The sequence below is a fragment of the Thamnophis sirtalis genome, unplaced genomic scaffold (assembly GCF_051295495.1).
Source record: "Thamnophis sirtalis isolate CommonGarterSnake01/CBP01778 unplaced genomic scaffold, rThaSir2_p1.2 scaffold_6, whole genome shotgun sequence".
Taxonomy (NCBI): Eukaryota; Metazoa; Chordata; class Lepidosauria; order Squamata; family Natricidae; genus Thamnophis; species Thamnophis sirtalis.
In genome coordinates this window covers 47,131,156-47,153,578 of record NW_028261386.1, presented here as the reverse complement: position 1 = coordinate 47,153,578, position 22,423 = coordinate 47,131,156, and the positions used below count along the sequence as shown (strand labels likewise).

At 37.5% G+C, this 22,423-nt stretch overlaps 1 protein-coding gene across 1 annotated transcript in view; it reads left to right on the top strand.

Annotated features, from left to right (window-relative positions):
- The window catches only part of USH2A (usherin), a 461,429-nt gene that overhangs the window by 79,656 nt on the left and 359,350 nt on the right, over positions 1–22,423 (top strand). The window contains exons 11-14 of the mRNA XM_087718552.1: positions 3,745–3,940; positions 10,754–11,395; positions 13,935–14,118; positions 19,421–19,584. Coding sequence (XP_087574678.1) covers positions 3,745–3,940; positions 10,754–11,395; positions 13,935–14,118; positions 19,421–19,584 — 1,186 coding nt within the window. The remainder of the gene's footprint in view (positions 1–3,744; positions 3,941–10,753; positions 11,396–13,934; positions 14,119–19,420; positions 19,585–22,423) is intronic.

The following is a 22,423-nucleotide window of genomic DNA, read 5'->3' as shown; positions in this document are numbered from 1 at the left end:
AGGATGAAGGCTGAGTCAACCTTGAGCCTGGTGAGATTTGAACTGTCAAATTGTAGGCAGCCGGCAGTCAGCAGAAGTAGCCTGTAGTACTGCACTCTAACCCCTACACCACCAAGGTTCACAACTCTAACCCTAACCCTAACCCTGTCCACTCATACTCCTGGCCCGGTGGTGGGATTCAAATTTTTTTTACTACCAGTTCTGTGGGTGTGGCTTGGATGTGGCTTGTTGGGCATGATAGGGGAAGGATATTGTAAAATCTCCATTCCCTCCCCACACCAGGGGAAGGTTACTGCAAAATCCCCATTTCTTCCCGATCAGCTGGGACTCAGGAGGAAGAGAATAGATGGGGGCAGTGCCAGTCAGAAGTATTTACTGGTTCTCCGAACTACCAAAATTTCCACTACCAGTTCTCCAGAACAGGTCAGAACCCGCTGAATACCACTTGTGGGCTTCCGCACATGCACTTTGCTCAAAAAATGTCCCTAAATAGAACGAAATAGAGCCAGGGTGGATGGGCAGGCCCACCTGTGATTTCTGCTACCGGTTTGGGTGAACCAGTCCAAACCGACAGAATACCACCTCTGGATGAGATGACTGCATGTTAGAAGCTTGATTGGGCACTGGGTTTTTTATTTTAATGTTTAGGGTTTCAATCATTTTTACATGTTTTTTTAATGGGAGACACCCAGAATGTGACATAAAATAGGTGGCTATATAAATGTTTTAAATAAATAAATCCAATGCTACTTCTGAAATTGCTAATTATTCCACGTTGCCAATAGCTTACTGTTAAGTTGTTCTAATTGCAGGTAATAAGGCAGTTGCATGGTTTACTTCTTTTTCTTTTGTTTGATTTTAAAACTGAAGCTCAGCAAGAGTGAGGAATTAGGTGAAACACCAAGATGCTATAAAAAAGAAAATAAGGAAAAATGGCCCTGGTCTGTACAGCTCAATAAGGCATAAATAGACTGTAGCAGTAAAAACCAAGATAGAGCAGAATGATTAAGAGGCATTAAAAATAGATTAATAAGTCTGGAGAAAATGGGCAGAAATGAATTACATGAGATAGAAAGGCATTATTGAAGGAAGTGTTTCCAAGGCTGACCCATGGAAGATGGAATCGTAAGGAATAAGGTCCTGGCTCATGAAAATTAATTGTCACGTCACAAGGATAATTTTCAAGAAAGTGTGTTTAAATGGCTCAGAATACACTTTCGCTGCATAATTTACCATTCCGAGCAGTTCATCAATGCTTTTCTGTAAAGAACCAGTTATATGTCATTTAGCCTAAACGAAGATACAGAATTCAGAAGAGAATAGTATATGGGTTTTATCCTTATTGATTTTTTTAAAAAAACCTTCAGTTTAGGGAAAATAATACTTCTTTTATTATAAAAGCACTTTATTCACAACTGTGTTCTGAAAGGTATTTCAGATGGGGTGTGTGTGTGTGTATGTATGTATATATACACATACATACATACATACACATACACACACATGCACACACACATACATACAGCATATATATATATATATATATATATATATATATATATATATATATATATATATATATATATATATATATATATATATATATATATATATATATATATATATATATATATGTTTTCTGAGGTTTTCGCGGGTGTTAGTATGTAGGTCTCTAGTTGTTCGGGTTTTCTCCCGCGTAGAATTGGATATGTCTTTGCGACGTTTCGACGAAGTCACATTCGTCATCTTCAGGCTGCTGCTGACTACTTCTGGTTTGGTGTTTCCAGGAGTAGTGACTACAGACTACTCCTGGAAACACCAAACCAGAAGTAGTCAGCAGCAGCCTGAAGATGACGAATGTGACTTCGTCGAAACGTCGCAAAGACATATCCAATTCTACGCGGGAGAAAACCCGAACAACTAGAGACCTACATATATATATATATATATATATATATATATATATATATATATATATATATATATATATATATATATATATATATATATATATATATATATATATATATATATATATATATATATATTCGTAATCCAGGATGTAATTCCAGTAAATTTTCAGTAAATTTTCAGTAATTCCAGTAAATGTGCTTAGTATATATGTACAACAACACTGAAAAAAGTGACTTATGACCGCTTTTCACACTTACAATCTTTGTAGCATCCCCAGATTTAGGGGGTCAAAATTCAGATGCTTGGCAACTGACTCATGCCTATCACTGTTGCTGTGTTCAAAGGAGATGTGACCTTTTTTGCAACCTTTTGACAAATAAAATCAATGAGGAAGCCAGATTCACTTAACAACAGTGTTACTAACCTATCAGCTGTGGTGATTCACATAACAGCTGTGTCAAGAAATGTCGTAAATGGGGCAAAACTCACTTTACAAATGTTTCATTTAACAACAGAAAATTTGGGTTCAATTGTGAGTTGAGGACTACTTGTACTTTTCTGGAAGGCCCTGAAGATGTGGTTTTCTCATCAGGCTGATATGGAACCAATCAGCTTTGATTGTATTAATTGTGTTTATTGCCACTGCAGGGTAGGAGAAGGAGGCACTAGGAATTTTTGTTCAGGTTTTTAATTTTGTGTATGACTTGGGCAGCCATGTAAATTTGTTTACTAAGTAATTGCTAAATAATAAATTGTATACTTGCAATTTCAAAGAACGTTTCAGATGTTCTGCATCAAACGTCTGGGCAAGCTTAGAGGTCACAGGATAAGAGTCTGTGTCTTCTATGGACTGTTAAGCAAAGAGTGTAAATGGACAATTTTCTCAATAGAAAGAAGTACGACAAGTGCCTTAAAGCTCTTTGTTGAACCTGGTATCTTTTAAAACTCTGCATAGAAGTTCAATAACATTAGCTAGCCAAATTTGTCAATGATAACTAATGAGTCAAAGATGTAGAAAACTCCAGAAGGATTCCTCTAAACATGGGTGAATGTTAAATGTAACAACAAAGGCAATTCAAGTAAATGAAGAATAGTGCAGGAGAAAGCAGGAGAAGGCAGCAAACTGATCCAGAGGTTTTCTAGCAAAAATGTTTGGGACTTCGTTGCTTAGAAAAAACACAATGGAGATACAAGTGAGATATATACAATTATTCACAGCATGAAAGAAGTTGACAGGGATATTATCCACCGAAGCTGATTGGAAATAAACCTGTTAATTCTGCTTAAAGATTTAGTCTTTCTTCTGGATGTAGAAAACATACCTCCAAATACCAGTTGCAGGGAAGTAGCAGTAGGACGTGGTAACTCTCTATCCCTTGCTTGCGAGCATCATAGAAGTATCTAGATGACTACTGTGAAAGATACAATGTTGGATTAATATGGATCTTAGTTTGGAATGTCTTACAAATTAAGTAGCATGGAAATTGGGAGATACACCACGGTGTCTGAAATATCAGCATTTAACCAACTAAGAAAGCTGCATATGAGTAAGCTGTCCATATGTGGAGTGGTTTGATAAAAGTTCAGGAATGCATCAAAGCATCTTTCTCCTCAAACTACTTACTCTTCTTCAGGTGAATGTATTAAATTCCTACTGTTTCTCTAGTTCTCTTTTTAGTGAATAACTATTAGTGCATGAAACAAATTCCTGTTTCTGTTTGAAGATTATCTAACCTACTTATACACTCATTTCACTAATGAGTATGCACAAGGCAAGAGAGGAAAGGTGCACTCAACATTTGACCACACTTGTTATATCTTTTTTTTTAGATTGGAGGAAAATGTAATTGCAAAAGACATGTGTCTGGTAGACAATGCAATCAATGCCAGGAAGGATTCTATAATCTGCAAGAGTTCAATCCTGATGGCTGCAGCTCCTGTAGCTGTAATGCCTCTGGGACAGTTGATGGAGATACTACCTGTCACCAAAATTCAGGCCAATGCAAGTGCAAAGAAAATGTTATTGGTAAGTGCCAGGCAAGAATCTACATCCAGACATCTTTGCTTTTTCAAGACATAAAATGTTTGATGCCAAGATCATTTAAACGCAGATCAGACATGTAGTTTTCATGAGAATTTCATTTCATGAGACAAATCTGATTTAGCAGCATATAATTACTGAGTACTCCTTCCAAATTACAGTTTAAACTACGGTAAGTATAATCTGCTCTTCAGATTTTTCTGTATTTAGCAGAAATTTGTAGGTATCCCAACAATACACATTTTGTGAGTAGTAAAATATAACATTATTTACTTAAGATTTATTTTGGACACCAGCATGTTTTTCATAGTGAAACAAATCTAATGCACTTTTAGATAAATGTCTATGTCAGCTTCCAAAGGATAAATGGATATTTCCTCAAAATATTTTGTACTATAAACTTCCTTCCTTCCTTCCTTCCTTCCTTCCTTCCTTCCTTCCTTCCTTCCTTCCTTCCTCCCTCCCTCCCTCCCTCCCTCCCTCCCTCCTTCTTTCTTTCTTTCTTTCTTTCTTTCTTTCTTTCTTTCTTTTTCTCCTATGAAATGTAAAGGTGAACAGAAATCTATGTATGCTAGGATTTGTAATCATGGACCATGTAAATTTAATTTTTTAATTCATCCTCTGGGCTATTTATCATTTTTAACCATACATGCTTTTTTGTTTTCTATTCCCACAGGATTTTTCCAGAAATTAGATTTGATTATAGCAATTTATTATTTTTAACATATTTGAGGGGAGCCACAACTATGTAACAACAAAATTTATCAAGTTCCCAAAATATAAAGTGCATATAATGTGTTTTGAAATGTTGATAAATGGGAATAATATGCAAGAGTGGCTTTGTTTGTTTGTGTTTGATGAAAGGAATGATAACTCTACATCTCTCATACATGTGACTTTTTAAAAAACATCACACATAACATTAATATCCTTGCATAAGAATCTGTTTTGTTCTAGAAATAATCTCACACTTCCTGGAGAAAAAAGTGTTAAAATACCAATAGACTTTTGTTTACCTGTAGGATTTTTGAATACTGGTTTAGGGTTTTGATTTTAATTTCACTAAAATTAAAACTAAATTTCACTAAAAGAATATTTTTTTTCAGAACACTTGTGCAACTAATGTATAACCTGAAAAATGCAATAACAATACCTATTTGCCCAAAGATATTTGGGAGAGGGGGGAAGGGAGGGGAATCTTTGTTTCTCTGCCATAAACTAGTTAAAATGTAATATGCATTTGCATGTATCAGTGGTGGGTTCTGGATCCCTTTGCAATCAGTACAGTGCAACGGAGCCAGGTGTCCACCACATGAATGTGCGCAGCATGCGCAAGTGTACTTACCACCCGTGACGCTCCACAACGCCTCTGCGATGCTCCAGCTACTTGGCAGAGCATCGCGCAAGCACCATATGCTCTGTGTCAATGCGCAGAAGCCCCCAAAACCTCAAATACCAGTAAGGAACACAGGCGGGCAGGTCCTCCCGAGCACCATACCGTAACGGTACCTGGGGCTCCCGGCAGGCACCGGTATGTCCGTACTGGGGCATATGGGTCATAACCCACCACTGGTACCCTCCTCCCACGACGCTTCAGCTGCTCGGCGGAGTGTTGTGCAGGTGCCGTATGCTCCATGCACGTGTGCCAATGCCCCAGTTGGGTCAAATACAGGTAAGGAAAGCGGGTGAGTGGGCTCTCCAGAGCTAGCATGTATGTATGCATGTGTGCATGTGTGCATGTGTGCATGTGTGCATGTTCAGTACATATAAATCTTAACATAACTTTATTTATGATAAAGAGCCAAGGTGGCGCAGTGGTTAAATGCAGCACTGCAGGCTACTGCTAGATCAGCAGGTCAGCGGTTCAAATCTCACCGGCTCAGGGTTGACTCAGCCTTCCATCCTTCCGAGGTGGGTAAAATGAGGACCCAGATTGTTGGGGGCAATATGCTGACTCTCTGTAAACCGCTTAGAGAGGCCTGAAAGGCCTATGAAGCGGTATATAAGTCTACTGCTATTGCTATTGCTATTGCTATTTTTGGGGAGAAAAAAAGAATTTTCATATAATCTTCTAATTTCTAAGCAAAAGTATTAGATAGTACAATTTCAATCATTTCGTTGAATAGTTACTCAGATTTAATAATTGTGATTATTATATACACACACACACACACACATACACACACACACACACACACACACACACACACACACACACACACACACACACACACACACACACACACACACACATATATATATATATATATATATATATATATATATATATATATATATATATATATATATGATTTTTTTAAAAAAATTGAGGGAGAATTTAAACATGCATGTTCCTGTAAAACTATTTTATGTATTTGTTATTAACCATTTGAATTTTGAAAACAGAAGTTAACGTTACCACAAATTTGCTAAAACCCTAAAAAGAAGGGTTGTATAAGAATACATTATCTTTAAGATGTTCTCATATATCTTTTTCCTATTTGATATACATATACATATATGTATACATCAGTGGTGGGTTTCAAAATTTTTTAGAACCTCTTCTATAGGTGTGGCCTGCTTTGTGGGAGTGGCTTGCTGTCCATGTAACCAGGTAGGAGTGGCTTGCCAGCCATGTGACTGGGTCGGCATGGCCAACTTGTAAAATGTGGTGAAACTCACTTAACTATCTTGCTTAGCAACCAAAATGTTGGCTCAGAAACTCTGGCATTTGAAGCACACAAGTCTTAAAGTTGTCAAGTTACAAGACCCTTGCACCCCTAACCCTTTAGAAAAAAACCCCAGGGGTGTTCAAACTTGACAGCTTTAAGACTTGTGGACTTCAACTCCCAGAATTCTTCCTCCAGTCATGTTGGCTCAGAAACTCTGGCATTGAAGTGTGCAAGTCTTAAAGCTGTCAAGTTACAAGCCCCTTGCACCCCTAACCCTTTAGAAAAAAGCCCAGGGATGTTCAAACTTGACAGCTTTAAGACTTTAAGGTTTAGATAGAACTCTTAGAGGCGGTCAGGGCGATTGGTGAGCCAGCCAATCTGTGAGCAGTGGGCGGAGCAAGCATGGTGCAGATGGGCAGGGGGTGGGAGCTGGACCAGTTCTAAACAGCATGGTAGATTTGTGGAACTTCTTCTATAGAAGAGGTTAGAACTGGCAGGAACCCACCCTGGTATACATGTGAGTGTGTGCAAATTCTATATATAACACTGGACAAACTGAACAAAACTGTACATGGGTGGAGGTAGACAAAGGCATTTAAGATGCATTGGGTATTTGTATTCTTGAGGTTAATAATCTAGAACCAGGTCAAAATATATAGAAAGCATAAAACTTACAAATCATCTTGAAAATTAATAAGGATAAAATGACTGGTGCTTAATATATTACACTAATGTGTAATTGTATAACACATGCACAAAGATATATGGATATACATATATAAAGGACCTGGTGAAAATGTTTGCCTAACTTTGGGGTAAGATCTTTCTGTCACTGGAGTACAAACATGATAAGTTCTTATTTAACTACTTGCCCATTGTATTGCTTATCTATTCCATATAAAATTTATATTTGCCCCTTTGTTTGGGAAAGCAGTATACTATATAAAGCATTTCCTCCCATGAGGCAGGACATTAACTTCCATATTTAGTAAGTAAATATGTAAGCAATCTCATGTACCCACCATTGCTCCTTTTTTTAAACTAAAAAACAATTTGACAAAACATTGAAAGAGCCTACATGAAAGATGTGTATTTATTTTAAATAAACATGTGAATACTTTTAAAAATGCTGGTTGTGCAGTGCAAATAACCTTGCAGGCTGTTGTCACTATCAGTTTAAACAAGCTTCATAACAGAAAATGTAACTAAGAACTTCAGTGTTATAGAGTAGGCCCTATTCAAGTTAGCACAACTGTTAAATCTTACTAATGATCCTATCACTACTAAAATACATTAGCACCAATAATTTTATTAAAGTAGGTGATTTATCTAGAATAAAAAAGGGAGAAGAATGTGAATTAAATGCCAAGCGTGTTAACTCCCCTGTACTTGTTAACATTGAATGGGATGCCCTGTAGGCCTTTCCTAGTATCGTTAGCAATAGATTACCTGTCAGGAATATGTATGGCATATTCAAATAAGCACGGTGCATATTTTTAAAACTGATACGATATGAATCCATGTAGACCAATTTTAATGGTTCAAAATGAGTCATAATTCTTGTTAACAATACAGTTATTTTTAAAATTTGCAGCAATAGTGCTCTTTTTTATTTTCCTTATTGAAATTAAATGATATGCCTTAGGTGAGTCATTCATCACTGCTGAAATAACTTGCCTTCTATTGGAGTTCTCCACTTTTTGTCCATATCTAATATGTTCCCCACTGTTTGGGGATTTGTTTTCTCAACATACAATATTCTAAGTATAAATTTGTGTACCCATGTGGCTTTTTAAAAGACAGAAGATGTTTGTTAAAACAGAGATCTCCTGATTTAATTTATCATGTGACACAAATAACTGAACAATCACAATTTCATTTTATTTTTTAAATAAAGAATTCAGAATTAAAACCGTCATTTTTAAAAGAGGAGAAGCACTTCTCAATTTATTCCCTTCACTTCTAAATTAATAGACCATACATTCCCTCAAGATTTTTTTTTAAATGCATAGTTTTCAAGGCAGCTTAAACTAACTTTCAAAAGAAAACTGATAGAGACATATTACACTGTTTCGTGCTCCTTTTCTTTTTCTCCTTTTTTCTTCAAAATGAAAGTGGTGTGTGTGTGTGTATGTATGTCTGTGTGTAATATTATATATAAATATCTGAGATAATATGATTTGGTGCAACGTAGGAAGATCTAGACCAGTACAGTTACTGTTCAATGGTGGGTTACAGCCATTTTGCCCTGGTACAGGCGCACCAGTGCCTGCTGGGAGTATCAGGTACCGTTCCAGTACAGTGCTCCAGAGGGCCCACCTGCCCACCCGCCATCCTTACCTGTATTTGACCCAACCAGTCCATTTGCACATGACCACGGATCATAGGGCGCCTGCGCGACTCTATGCCAAGCAGTTGGAGCATTGCCGGTGGTGGATATACATGCGTGCGCAGTGTGCGCCTACATGATGGACTCCTGGTCCCGTTGCACCGTACTAGTTGCGACAGGATCCAGAATACACCACTGTTTCCTCCAGGCTTCCTGTCCTCTACCATTCTCTGGAGTCCATTTAAGCTCACGCCTACTGCTTTGGTGACTCCAGCCAGCCACCTTATTCTTATAGTAGAGTACCTGTGTTTATAAACCTATCACTCTCAAAAAGGAAGATTTTCATAGGATTTAGGATCTCAACTTCCCTAGATCTATCTTTCTACCTATAGTGTATCTTACTAATCCTTCTCTCTTCAGTTTGTTCTCCTTTCAAAATGTAAACTAGGAAATGATGTTATGCTGAGAGTGATCATTCTAATGCCCACCCATCATAAGGCACATATTGAAATACCAAAAACATGCCTTTTTGGCTTCAAATGTATTATGGAAACAGAATAAATTAGTGACAAGAAAAGGAGGCCCTTAGTGATTTGAAGAACGGTCCACTTCTGCATCTATTTTTATTTATAATAATTTATTATTTTGAAGTTGATTAATATTGTAAATAGTTACTTTTATCCTTATATATTGTCTCTTTTAAATATATTTTAAAACATTTTTATTAAAAAGAATTGGAATTCAAATTACAGTTGAAATAGATAGGACAGAAGGGTTTGTTTTTGTAAACTTTAGAAGCTCTATGATATAGGGTCTCCTGCTTGAGCAGGGGTCAGACTAGAAGATATCCAAGGTCCCTTCCAACTCTGTTATTATTATTCTATTCTATATGATTCACTCTGTGCAGACAAGTTGAGATTACTGAAGACTCTCTGTTTCTAAAGTATGTACTCTATGACTACACATGGCATTTACAACTCAGTTGCTTTCCATTCATTTCAGGTAATATCGGTTAGTCATCATTGATCCCAACTCTAGTAGCAAATCTAGGGCTTATCCACTGGTGCCTCTCCTTCGGATTTTACTGTATTTTATGGATAAATAGGACATGTTACATTGTGTTGTGTTGTATTATGTCAGCGGTTCTCAACCTTCCTAATGCCGCGACCCTTTAATACAGTTCCTCATGTTATAATGACTCCCAACCAATGCTCTGTCATGCCAAAACCCCGCCCCTCGGCTCTGATTGGCTTGGAACCCAATAACCAGAACCCAATTTCTCCCACCTTCCCCCTCCCCCACATATAGACTCCCTTTTTTACATTTGCATTTCTCATCCTGCTTCCCTGTGTGTGCGCCTGCGTGTGTATTTATGAGTTTGTGCACATGCTCATGTGTGCGTGCGCACGCGAGAGCAACACAGCACGCTTTAGAGTCTAAAGAGTTTAAGAGTTCCGATGGTCTTAGGCAACCCCTGTGAAAAGGGTGTTCAATCCCCCAAAGGGGTCACTACCCACAGGTTGAGAACCCCTGTGTTATGTTATGTTACAGCTTGTAGCTGAATTTGATGCTGTGAATTGTGTTTAGTTAGGTTTTTCCACAGAACTTTCAATCAAGGAAGCATGTAATTGAAAAAGTTGTCCTAGATGTCTTATTCTTTCTTCCCTTTGTTCTTCCATTTGAAGGTTGCTAGATTGTGATGTACAACCTCTTTGTGTTCTGTTCAGCTTCAATTGCAACATCATATATTTATGTTATTTTATTACTATTTTGAATATTCCCCCCCCCTCTTTTTAGGTCTCATGTGTGATCAATGCAAGTCTGGATATAAAGTCATCCAGAATATTAAGCAAGATGGGTGCGAGCCTTGCCTGTGTAACATCCATGGTTCCATGAACGATTTGTGTAATCCTTCCACTGGACAGTGCACTTGTAAGGAAGGGGTTAAAGGAGTTCATTGTGATACCTGCATTGATGGCTTTTATTGGATAGATGCTTTTGGCTGTAAACCTTGCAGTTGTCAAACAGCAGGATCAGTTTCTGATGTATTGTGCGATCCCAAAACAGGACAGTGTATTTGCAAGCCTAACTTTGGTGGAAGACAATGTGATGATTGCTTAAATGGGTATTATAAAGAATGGCAAAACAATGCTTCGTTCTGTATGCCATGTAACTGTGATAAGTCTGGCTCTGTAAATGGCTCTTTAGTGTGTGACAAATTGACAGGACAGTGTCCTTGCAAATCTGGTGTCACAGCTCATCAGTGCAATCAGTGCAAGCCTTATATGTATAACCTTACTGCTCAAAATATTCTTGGCTGCATGCCTTGTGACTGTGATCCTCTAGGGACATTTCCAGGAACAGCATGTGACCAAACTAGTGGACAATGTATTTGCCAGCCTCACCGCCAGGGAAGAAGGTGTGAAAAGTGTAAGCCAGGTAAGAAAAAGATGAACAAAAACATCATTATGTTTTGTCAATCCCTATTAAGATTGTGTAAAATCAAACCTTGCAAGCTATATTGTATGTAAAATATTTACTTCCTGCCTAATCTTTTTTATAGGAAATCCTTAATAAGCATGTTGGATGTATCCATTCACAACAGGAGAAACTAATATAAACATATGTTAGTTTGAATCAGAGGTTATTATATCAAAAGAATGTACTTAAATTAGCAATACTGGCTGGACAAGACTAATCAGCATATCTTTTGCTGGCAAATTATTGGTATTTTATACCATTTATATCATGTATAAACAATATGTAATAACCCTGTTATTTCAGTTCCACAATAGTCCTTGTCAGAATCAAATCCCAAGGACTTCACAATTAAGTGACTGATTCCTTGCCATCTTCACCTAAGTGATCAATAAATAATTCTTAGCTAGAATAATTTTTCCCTAACCTGACCCTTCATGTGTTCTAGTACTGCACCTATTCTCACTGTAATTGAATCCATCCACCTTGCTGCTATTTGCTGTGTTATCTTTTCTTCCACCGGAATGACAGGTTGGGAACATATCATCCTGGACAAGATCTATCTATATGGCTATGTGGCTATTAAGGTTCAACATTGACTTCATTCTTAATCAAATGTTGCTAAAATACTTAACAGTTGTAGATGGTATATATAACAAGATACTGTAAATATAGATTGCTATCTTGATTAAATTACTTATTAGCTGAATCTGAATATCATTTGTTCCAAAACTGTAGATTTCATGAAGATTTGTCAGGTATGATGTAAGAAAATATAAAATATTTTCATTTCAAGAGCCAAGGTGGCGCAGTGGTTAAATGCAGCACTGCAGGCTACTGCTAGATCAGCAGGTCAGCAGTTCAAATCTCACCGGCTCAGGGTTGACTCAGCCTTCCATCCTTCCGAGGTGGGTAAAATGAGGACCCAGATTGTTGGGGGCAATATGCTGACTCTCTGTAAACCGCTTAGAGAGGCCTGAAAGGCCTATGAAGTGGTATATAAGTCTACTGCTATTGCTATCTACTGCTATTTAGAGGTTGGTAAATGCATAATAAAAATACTGGCTATATCCCTATGCATAGATGACATTTATAGAAAGTGTGTTTGTAATAAAATCATACATCTGACTTGTTTTAATTTCTACTTAGTTCCAATTTTCTTTTAGTACATTGATTCTCTCCCTCCAAGATGAACTGCTGGATTTTATCCTATTTCCTTATAAATATTTTAGCAATATGAAATAGATAGAAGACGTATGAAAGAACAGAGACAATAAACTTGATGTTCGCTTCAAGTTTATTGGACTAAATTGGACTAAATTGCGCAATGAGCCCCTGGATCAGGAGAAGGTTTGTAGTTTGTAGTTATTGTAGTTATACAAGGCAGCCAAGAAACATTTGCCCATTTTAGCCAAAAATACTGTTATGTTTATTGTTTATAGTAGTTCCAGATGCTTTAAAGCAGTGCATTTTAAACTTTTCAAGACCACCCAACACCCAACCATTATATATATATAAGGAAACGGAAAATTTAATTCATATTGCAAACTCCCTGTCATTTTCTTTAACATTAAGCCATCTGTTATGATCCTTAATGAAATGTATGAGTGTGGGTGACAGCTTATTTCATCAGTATCTCAACTAAAATTCATTAAAGTCTTAGCACCACCAAGATAACATATAGCCTATTTGAATATTAGCCTTGATGGTAGAAAATGTAGAAAAAACTCTATCATAAAAATACTTGAAAGTAAAAAAAAATAATAGTATGACAAACCTTATATTGGCTCATTTTTTTAATTTTTAATTTATTTTTATTCTGCCTTAATTATTTTTAATAAATAACTCAAGATGATGAACATACAGTAGTTAATATTCCTTTCTCCTCAGAACCACAACCTTGTGCTATGGATTGTGCTGAGAGTATGATTGGCTCAAGGTCATACAGGTGGTTTTCATGCCTAAGGAGAAATTAAATCTCACATTTCCTAATTTCTAGCCTAGTGTCTTAACTATTACACCAAATATGATGAAACCAGGGGTGAAATCCACTTACGTTTGCTACCAGTGCTCAATTTCTGACTTAACAACTTATGATTGAAATTCCAGGCTTCATTGTGATCGTAAGTCAAGGACTACCAGTATGTACTACAAAACCTATCTTTGAAAATGTATGAAAATCTGTACATTATGTATAAAATGTTATACTTATGGTTTGTGGAATGGTAATATAATGAGACTGAACCAAGTGAGGATCCAAAAACTGAGAAACTGAAATTGTAAGATACTTTCATACTGCATTGTGCTCCAAATCCAGCAACATTTAAAAAAGGGGAAAAATATTTATAGAAAATTGACTTCTCAGTTTCAGTAAATGTAAGAGATCCTGTACTTTTTAATTCCAATTTAACTTTATATTTTCCATTCCTTTAGAATTTCTTTTCTAGTTTGGGACACATCTATGATAATACATATTTTACACTGTTTTCTTCTTTATTAGGTTTTTATATTTCTGCACATAGTGAGAGCAGCTGCCTTCCTTGTTTGTGCCACCCAAGTGGCTCGGTCAGCAATATTTGTGACACTCTCACTGGCCTGTGTGTTTGCCATGATTCTTCTGTATCTGGGATGAAATGTGACCTCTGCAGTGACAACTATTTTGGATTCAACTCAGAAACTGGGAAGTAAGTTTTTATTGCAAAGCTAAGCCAATTGGAGTTATGATTCATATAGGTCAGGGACATCCAATTCAAGGCCCAGAGGTCAGATTTGGCCCGCAGTGTACTTAGATCTGGCCTGCAGGACCACCCTGGAAACAGCAAAGGACCAGCCTGTGGTGCTTCTGTCAGTGAAAACAGGCTCCCGAGCTCCGTTTTTGGCTGCCACAGCCTCCTGCAACCCTCTGCCAATAAACTGGCAGAGGGTTGCAGGAGGTTGTGGCAGCTGAAATCAGAGCCTGTTTTCGCTGGCAGAGTGTTCAGGCCACCACAGGTGCCCCCAACAGGAATGACATTGAGCTGGTCACACTGACCCTGGCCCTCCAAGGTCAAATACAACCCTGATGTGGCCCTCAATGAAATCGAGTTTGACATCCCTGATATAGGTGTTGAAAAGAATGGAAGTACTTTGAGGAAGCAGGAAAGGAAATGTTACAGAAAATTCAGTTTCTAGTTCCTTTTTATCAGTATTCCGGACAGTTTAGTAATAGGTGAATTCAAAGTTTTAATAATACATTTGAATTGATCTCAAAAATGGCAGTGGATTTTGACTTCTATATTTCTGAGGTTTTCGCGGGTGTTAGTATGTAGGTCTCTAGTTATTCGGCTTTTCTCCCACGTAGAATTGGAGATGTCTTGGCGACATTTACTCCTGGAAACACCAAGCCTGAAGTAGCCTGAAGTAGCCTGAAGATGACGAATGAGACTTCGTCAAAGCGTCGCCAAGACATCTCCAATTCTACGCGGGAGAAAAGCCGAATAATTAGAGACATATATATATATATAATTAAGCTAATGACCGTAAGTTGAGGACTACCTATAAACTGCCCTCTCTGATAAATAAAATGTTACTGTTCCTAATCCAGCAGAAGCATGAGAGAAACATTTTTTTATACTTCTGCAACAATCTTCTAGACTTCTGTATAGATCCACCACCCGGGATAAGTCCCACCAGGGACTAGAAAGGGAGCCCTTTGTGGGGCAGTCTGAGATGGCCAATAGGGAGATGGTCCTATTCCCCAGCATCACCTTAATACAAAGTGCTATATGTTGAATGAGTAGAGGAACATTTTGTCTCTCAAATTGTAGTCAAGTATTGAAAGTAATTTAATATAATATATCAACATGCTGAAATATACTTGGGTATCATATACAATAGGAGATTAGTAGTTTGGTCTGCTTTGCAATGGTTCATATAAGGGTTGCTGAAATAATGTTTTTTAAAGTACATTATGTCATTTCAACTTGTGTTCTTTTTCTGGTTTAAATTATTCTGATGAGCTAATAATACTGGGAGAAACTATTTTCTAATTTCACTGGCTGAGATATATTAAACCCCTTCAACTAGAATAAAAGCTAAGTAATAAGTATGTGAAGAAAACATAAACTATAAAATATTGTAATGTGATTGTATATCACATCACACTTTCAATTTTAAATATTTTTCAAAAACTATAACATTATGTATTGTTATGTTCAGAGATTAAGCAAACTCTGTTTGAAAGAGGATTTAGCTTGACTTTCTACAGATGAAAGAATTTAATACAGTTCTGGGAAAAATACTCTTTCTGTGAGAGACTGTGAAAGAAAAGTAATGACAGTGATGTAGTTTTCAAGAAAGAAAGTATATTTTTATTATTATTTAGTCCCAAAGGGATATTATTCCATAAAACAAATTTGCAGCTTATTTTGCTGCTTTAGCTTTTATCAGCCTTTTAACGGGTGTTGAACTCAGGAGATCACACAATAAGAGTTACTAAAAAAAAACAACCAACAATAACTCCTCAAAAAATAAATCAGTTGCAGTTGTGATGCAGTTACTAAAATAGTAATAGTAAGACTTATAAAACTGTTTAAAATAGTCTGTCACAACTGCCAGTTGTATATGATCTATTTTATGTAAATATATTGAGATAATTTTTACACATTTAACAAGTTTCTCTAAGGAGATTTCTCTTTTTGTTTTTGTTTTCTCAAAAAGAAAGACATGCTGCAGGAAAATAATTATACAATTAAATTATATTTAATTGTATAAAATGTTCACATAGCTTGTTCTGTTCATGTAAAATACTACTGGGGTTCTTTAAGGTGGCTTACAATAATGAAATCAGAATAAAACATTTACAAATCTAACAAAAAAGCAGTTATTAAAATTCATAGTTTGAATTTTGATACTGAAAAGCATCTAATTTTAGAAAAATAAAAGCACTAAAGGGATTGCTTGAATATATGAATATGCCTTTAAAGATTCCTAAAACTGTCTATGCTAGAACTCAAAAAATTGTCAGATAGCAACTTGTTCCATATTTAAATTAGATAATGAAGAATAGGGACTCTTACCACCTCTCAAAGGATGCGAAATAAAAGGGGCCTGTTTCTTAACATTAAAATAGGACAGATTGATGTAGATGAAAGCATCTCTTCAAGTAGCATGACCCTAAGTATTTAAGGCATTTGACCCTCTTCTATGCATGGCTACTAAAAACTCGTGGCAAAGTTTCTCACAATGGTAAATTAGGAAAGGATGAAAGTAGAATGTGCCTCCTATAATATCCATAGCATAGCTCAGGGTGAAACAAATCATTGCCTTCCAATTTTTTTTTCTTTTCTAATTAAAAACTTGAAAACTTTGAAGCTTTTGATTTGTCATCAACTTGGTGTCAACTCTTAGTGACCACATAGATTGTTTTTTTTCTCAACAATGGTCTATCCTTAAACTTGCCCTTCAGATCTTCCCTTGGCATCCATTGTCACTAGAATTGGATCAATCCATCTTGTTACAGTCATCCTCTTCTCCTTCATTCCATATTTCCCAGCCTTAGAACCTTCTCCAGAAATCTAGTTCTTCACATAATTTATTTGAAATAGATAGTTTTTATAATGGTCATTTGCTCTTCAAGTGAAAACTCTGGTTCATTTGTTTGATGATCCATTGGTTTGTTTTCTTGGCCATCCATGATATTCTCTTTTTCGACATAAAGTTCATGAGGTTTCTCGTGAATACAATGAAGTGTTTCCATTTTTAAGCACAACTTGATATGTTTGACTATTTCTATAATTAGTGATGCATATATTGGCTTCTTTTTGATGTTCTTTGACTTTCTCAATTTTCTAGTATGTATCAGCAACAATAATGCCTCCTATTCTTCAGCCTTTTCAAAACCAACTTGAACATCTAGCTCCTCTTTTTCCGTATGTTCTTATCTGTATTTTTTTTTCCATTTTTCCATTGTAGTTTACCATTGTCTTCTTCCACTGGGTATGAAATAATTCCTTTGATCATTTGCCTCTAGATATAATCCTCCTATATTACTGCTGGCCAGTAAAGGATCCAACCTTAGTTTATCTGGACAGTTGGAATAACTTTCAAGCCTTGGGTATTCCTGCTAGAAATATATTTTTGGCATATTGGATGTTCTGTGAGCATTTCTCTCAGGGACACTCAAATACACCCTCCCCTCATCACAAGGAGGCAATAAATATCAAATATCATAACAACTAGCAAATCATTTTTAACTACAGTTTTCCTGCCCTGGGATCTATTTAGTAGTCCTGTTTATCAAGAGTTGTTTGCATCCTTTAATATAGCACAGACATGGGCATTTTTTCTGCCTCCAGGAATTGATGGTAGCATGGAGGTGTGACAATGTCACTAGAGGGAATATGGCAAAATATCTTCTTTTGGAATGGTAGTGTGGGGGGGGGAGAGATATATTAGAAGTATGAAGTAAACCGAGCAAAGGCTTCACAGATGTGTTTGCATTTATTTCATTTTTAAAAAACAAAAAATTGTGTCACCGATTGTGTTGTTGGTTTGCCACTGAATTTCATCATTGCACCCTTGGGGCCATGAGTGGCTCATCCCTGACTTACCAAAAATTCTCATTCAGTCAAAAGCATCTGAGTCCCCCCCCCCCACCCCAACATTATGCATTGCTATCATCCATACCATTCGGTTCCAGAAGATATTGCAATCTGTAACAGCAGAGTTATGAGTGGAACAGAAGGTACTTATGGGTGGTTTGGGAGCACTTGTGAAAATTAAATGCTCCAACTTGTGCAAGAGGAAATGCTTTTGTTAACTTTATTGGCTATAGTCCAAAGTTATTAAGTATTACAGAAGTTGCCATATTATTAAAACGTGAAGTAAAACATCTACCCAATAGGGGCGGTCTTCTGTAGATTTAAATTTGATATCTGTTGTGCTAACCTAAATAATGAAATAATCAGATGAGCAACTGCTACTTTTCAGTAGTCTCAGAGCAAGTTTATTTTCTTGCACTGACTGCATAAAATGCTATGCTTTTGTAAGGAATAATGGAGCAGGGTTATTGGAAAGTTAGAGGAAGGGTTTGTACTGGAGTACAGTACACAGAGGAAGGATTAAAGGATTCTATGCTTGTATAAACTCAACAAAAACATTGGGTTTTCTGACTGGGCCTCTTGCAGAATATTTCAGCAAAGACACTTGGCTGGAATTTATATAGAAATGAGCCTGTTAAAGTGTTTATTTCTGATTCAACATGCCTAGAATTCATCTGTTTAGTCTAATTTATCTTCCTTTATGTATAACTTTACATTTTTTTCCAATTTCCCTTGTAAACTATAACCCACCTTGGTCTTGAAATATTAATTTTCAGGTCAATAGAATTATCTAACATTTATAGCAAATCACTCAGGTTCCTGGCCAATAACCTGGCTTATGTAGCAAAGTTAGTAACACATACATTTTATATTCCCAGCATGTATACTTCTAAAATCACCACAACCATTATACATTTAATATGTAAATACATTTAACCGCCAAGGGGAGATTTTACATCTTTGATTACTGATTTTTAACACCACATTTAGTCAGATAAAATATTGTACATATGAACTGAGCTCAGAAAGCAACTAGTAATCACTGTAGCTGTTTCAATGCAAGGACAATATGATGTATAAAGTCTTATAGAGTTTGGGACTAGAACATTTGAACAACTGTTTATGTCTATATAGCCTATTCTGCAGTCTTTAACTTTTGCAAATCTACCACAGACACATTAAGATCAGTGGTTAAATGGAAAAAAAAGTACAGTAGTCTAAATTTGGGGTGCAACTCTTTATTTAAATATAGTTACGTTTTTCCCTACCAAAGTTCAATTTCTTAAGTTATTCATTTGTGATACTAATTATGTTAGTTAAAAGAAGCTAGTGAATTAAGCCCTACTGTGTCTAACTGAACTGTTAATGTGTTTTCATTATTTTCATGATTTGTTTTTGTTTATAGATGTCAGCATTGTAATTGTCATCCTGCTGGAGCTATTAATTGGACTTGTCATCCCATTACTGGACAATGTATGTGTAAACAATTTGCAGCTGGCTTAAAATGTGACAACTGTGTTCCCAATGCTAGCAATTTGGATGTCCACAACCTATTTGGCTGCAGTAAAAGTGAGCGATTATTGATTTGCATTTTTTTTCAGATGAACGTGTATTATTAGTTTAATTATTGTTATAACAACATAATTATAATTCTAAAAAATGATATTGCTCATAATAAAATGAATTAATCCCCCAATATTAATATCTTTGAAGGTACATTTTGGAATTTGAAATTCCATATATAACATTTGGAACCCTCTTGTATCTAGAGATGTTAGAGAACTTTTGTCCGGTCTCCACTCCTATTTATTTTATTTTTATGGATTCCCAATTTACAGCAATGACTCTATGCACTAAGCAATTGGTTAAAACCAACTCACTTTGTTAAAATAATTGAAGACAAAAACCAATTGAATAACTGCAATGTAGGAACTATGTTGAGAAATAGAGGGAAGAGCTTCAAACAAGAAAACAGTCAAATAAAAAAAATGAGTCCAAGGCAAAAAATACCATTTGAGAAAATATCTTGGACTTAACCCTCTCTAATTCCTATGAAGATAAAAGAAGGGAGGGGAGAATCTTATTGTATTGAGATTTGCAAGACCAATGTCAGCCCTTCAAGATAGACTAGACTAGACTAGGAAACCAAATCTGTGATTGCTAATGCTACTTCTACTACAGGTTTACAGGATTAAAGTTTTGTCCTGGAACCTGTGAAGTTTTGGATGGGAAAAACTATGGTTAAACTGAATCCTAGTAAGACAGATGTACTATTTGTGCATCAGAGTCTATAGTCCTACTCTGGAAGGGGTGAGCTACCACCGAAAAAGGAGGTCTACCACTAGGGAAACTTCCTGGATTTTTGGATCCTGCTCAATAGCATGTAGAAGTCTTAGACAGGGGCCTTTGGCTGAGCTTTAGATAGTGCACCAGTTGTGGCTCTCTCTGCGATGTGAGGAACTTATTATAATGTGTCAGGCTCTTATCTTCTCCCATTCACACTACCAAATGAGGTTGCCTTCAGAGATAAACAGAAGCTCCCAAATTAAATACAAGGAATCATCCCTCACTAATTTTATTGTACCAGGAGAAGCACATAGTTATTTTCCATCTCAGAAGTTAAGAGTGTTGAAGCCCAGAAATGTTCCTTTTCTGTGTTAGGGATATTATTCTGCAATGCCTCCCATTAGAAGTTCAATTCATACCTCTGACATTAAATACCTTCCAGAATAAGCTGCACGTGGGATTCTTCCAGAGAGCATACAGGGTGTTTTTTGCTTTTGTTTTGTTTTCTAAACTGTTGAGAGTAGTATTAATTTGACAAATAAATAAAATATAAATATGCTATTTGAGTATATTTTGAAAATACACTAAGACATATTGGAGAGAAAAAAAGACATGGATATGATTTCCAATTATTTAAAAGTACTTTCACAACATACTTCCGGATGGTTCATGCATTGCCATGACTCTATTCATGCTTACCAAAAATGTTTTATTGAGTTCCATGGGGATACCTCTGAATATAAATGTTACAAGTGCCAAGAACTTAGCAGTCACTAATTAAAAAGAATGGCAGTTGGACTTACCTGAACTGCATGTTTCGACGAGAAGTGTGGGAGGAGTAACCACGAGGAGTAACCATGGGTATTAACCAAGCCTTCTTGCCTATTGGAGACTGAGGAAATCTTTGGAAGCCACACCTCCTGCTGTTCCTGTGGCTACCCAGATTAAACGATGGACTGTAACGGCATCTGAAAGGAAGGAAAAAGAAACAGCCAACACAAATTCTTCCTAGCCGTTGCTTGAACCTGGACGTGCTCAGCCCCCCCCCCATGGCGCGGGGCGCCTTAATGGGCAGGAAGTGACTCCTCCCACACTTCTCGTCGAAACATGCAGTTCAGGTAAGTCCAACTGCCAGTTTCCGAAGAGAAGGTGTGGGAGGAGTAGCCATGGGACATACCAAAGCTAGGTGTCCTGGGAGGGATTAGACGGGCCTGAGCCCCCCTGCGAGTCCAGTACGCCCTGAAGGACCCTTCTGCCGAAGGCGGCCTCCGCAGAGGCATAGGCATCCAATCTGTAATGTTTAATGAAGGGGGACGGGGAGGCCCAGGCGGCCGCTCGACAAATCTCTTCTAATGGAGCCTGGGTGGACCAGGCAGCTGAGGTGGCAGCCCTTCTAGTGGAGTGCGCTGTGATATCCTGCAGGACCTGGAGACCCCGCGCCTCATAGGCCTGTGAGATGGCCGCTCTAATCCATCTGCTGATGGTGGCTGGGGAGATCTTAGCCCCTCGGGTGGATGGTTGAAAGGACACGAAGAGGGCCTCTCAGCGTCTAAAGGACGCTGTGCGCTTTAGGTAGATGTGCAGAGCCCTTCTAACATCTAACTTATGCCAAGATTTCTCCCTCTCCCCGGAGGGATGGGGACAGAAATCTGGAAGAATGATGTCTAACCCTCTGTGGAAGGGGGAGTTGACCTTGGGCATGAAGGAAGGATCGAGTCTGAGGATGACCCTGTTATCTAAGAAGGTGCAGAGGTCTGCTCTGCTGGAAGGGCGTTGATCTCCAAGACCCTTCTGGCCGAAGTGATGGCGACCAGAAAAACGACCTTAAGGGTCAGTAGCTGAAGGGAAACCTCCTTCAGGGGCTCGAACGGAGCCTCCGTTAGAGCCTGGAGGACCGTGGGATTCCCAGGAGGGGAATCGATGGACCACTGAGGGTTTCAGATTCACTGCCCCCTTGAGAAATCGCCTAAGAACCGGATGTTGGGACAAGGGGGGAGCGTTCACCCTCCCCAGGACAGTGGAAAGGGCGGAAACCTGACACCTAAGGGTACTGGTGGCTAGGCCCTTCTGATGACCCTCCTGGAGGAAGTCCAGAACCTGGGGAACCGAGGCCGTCGTTGGA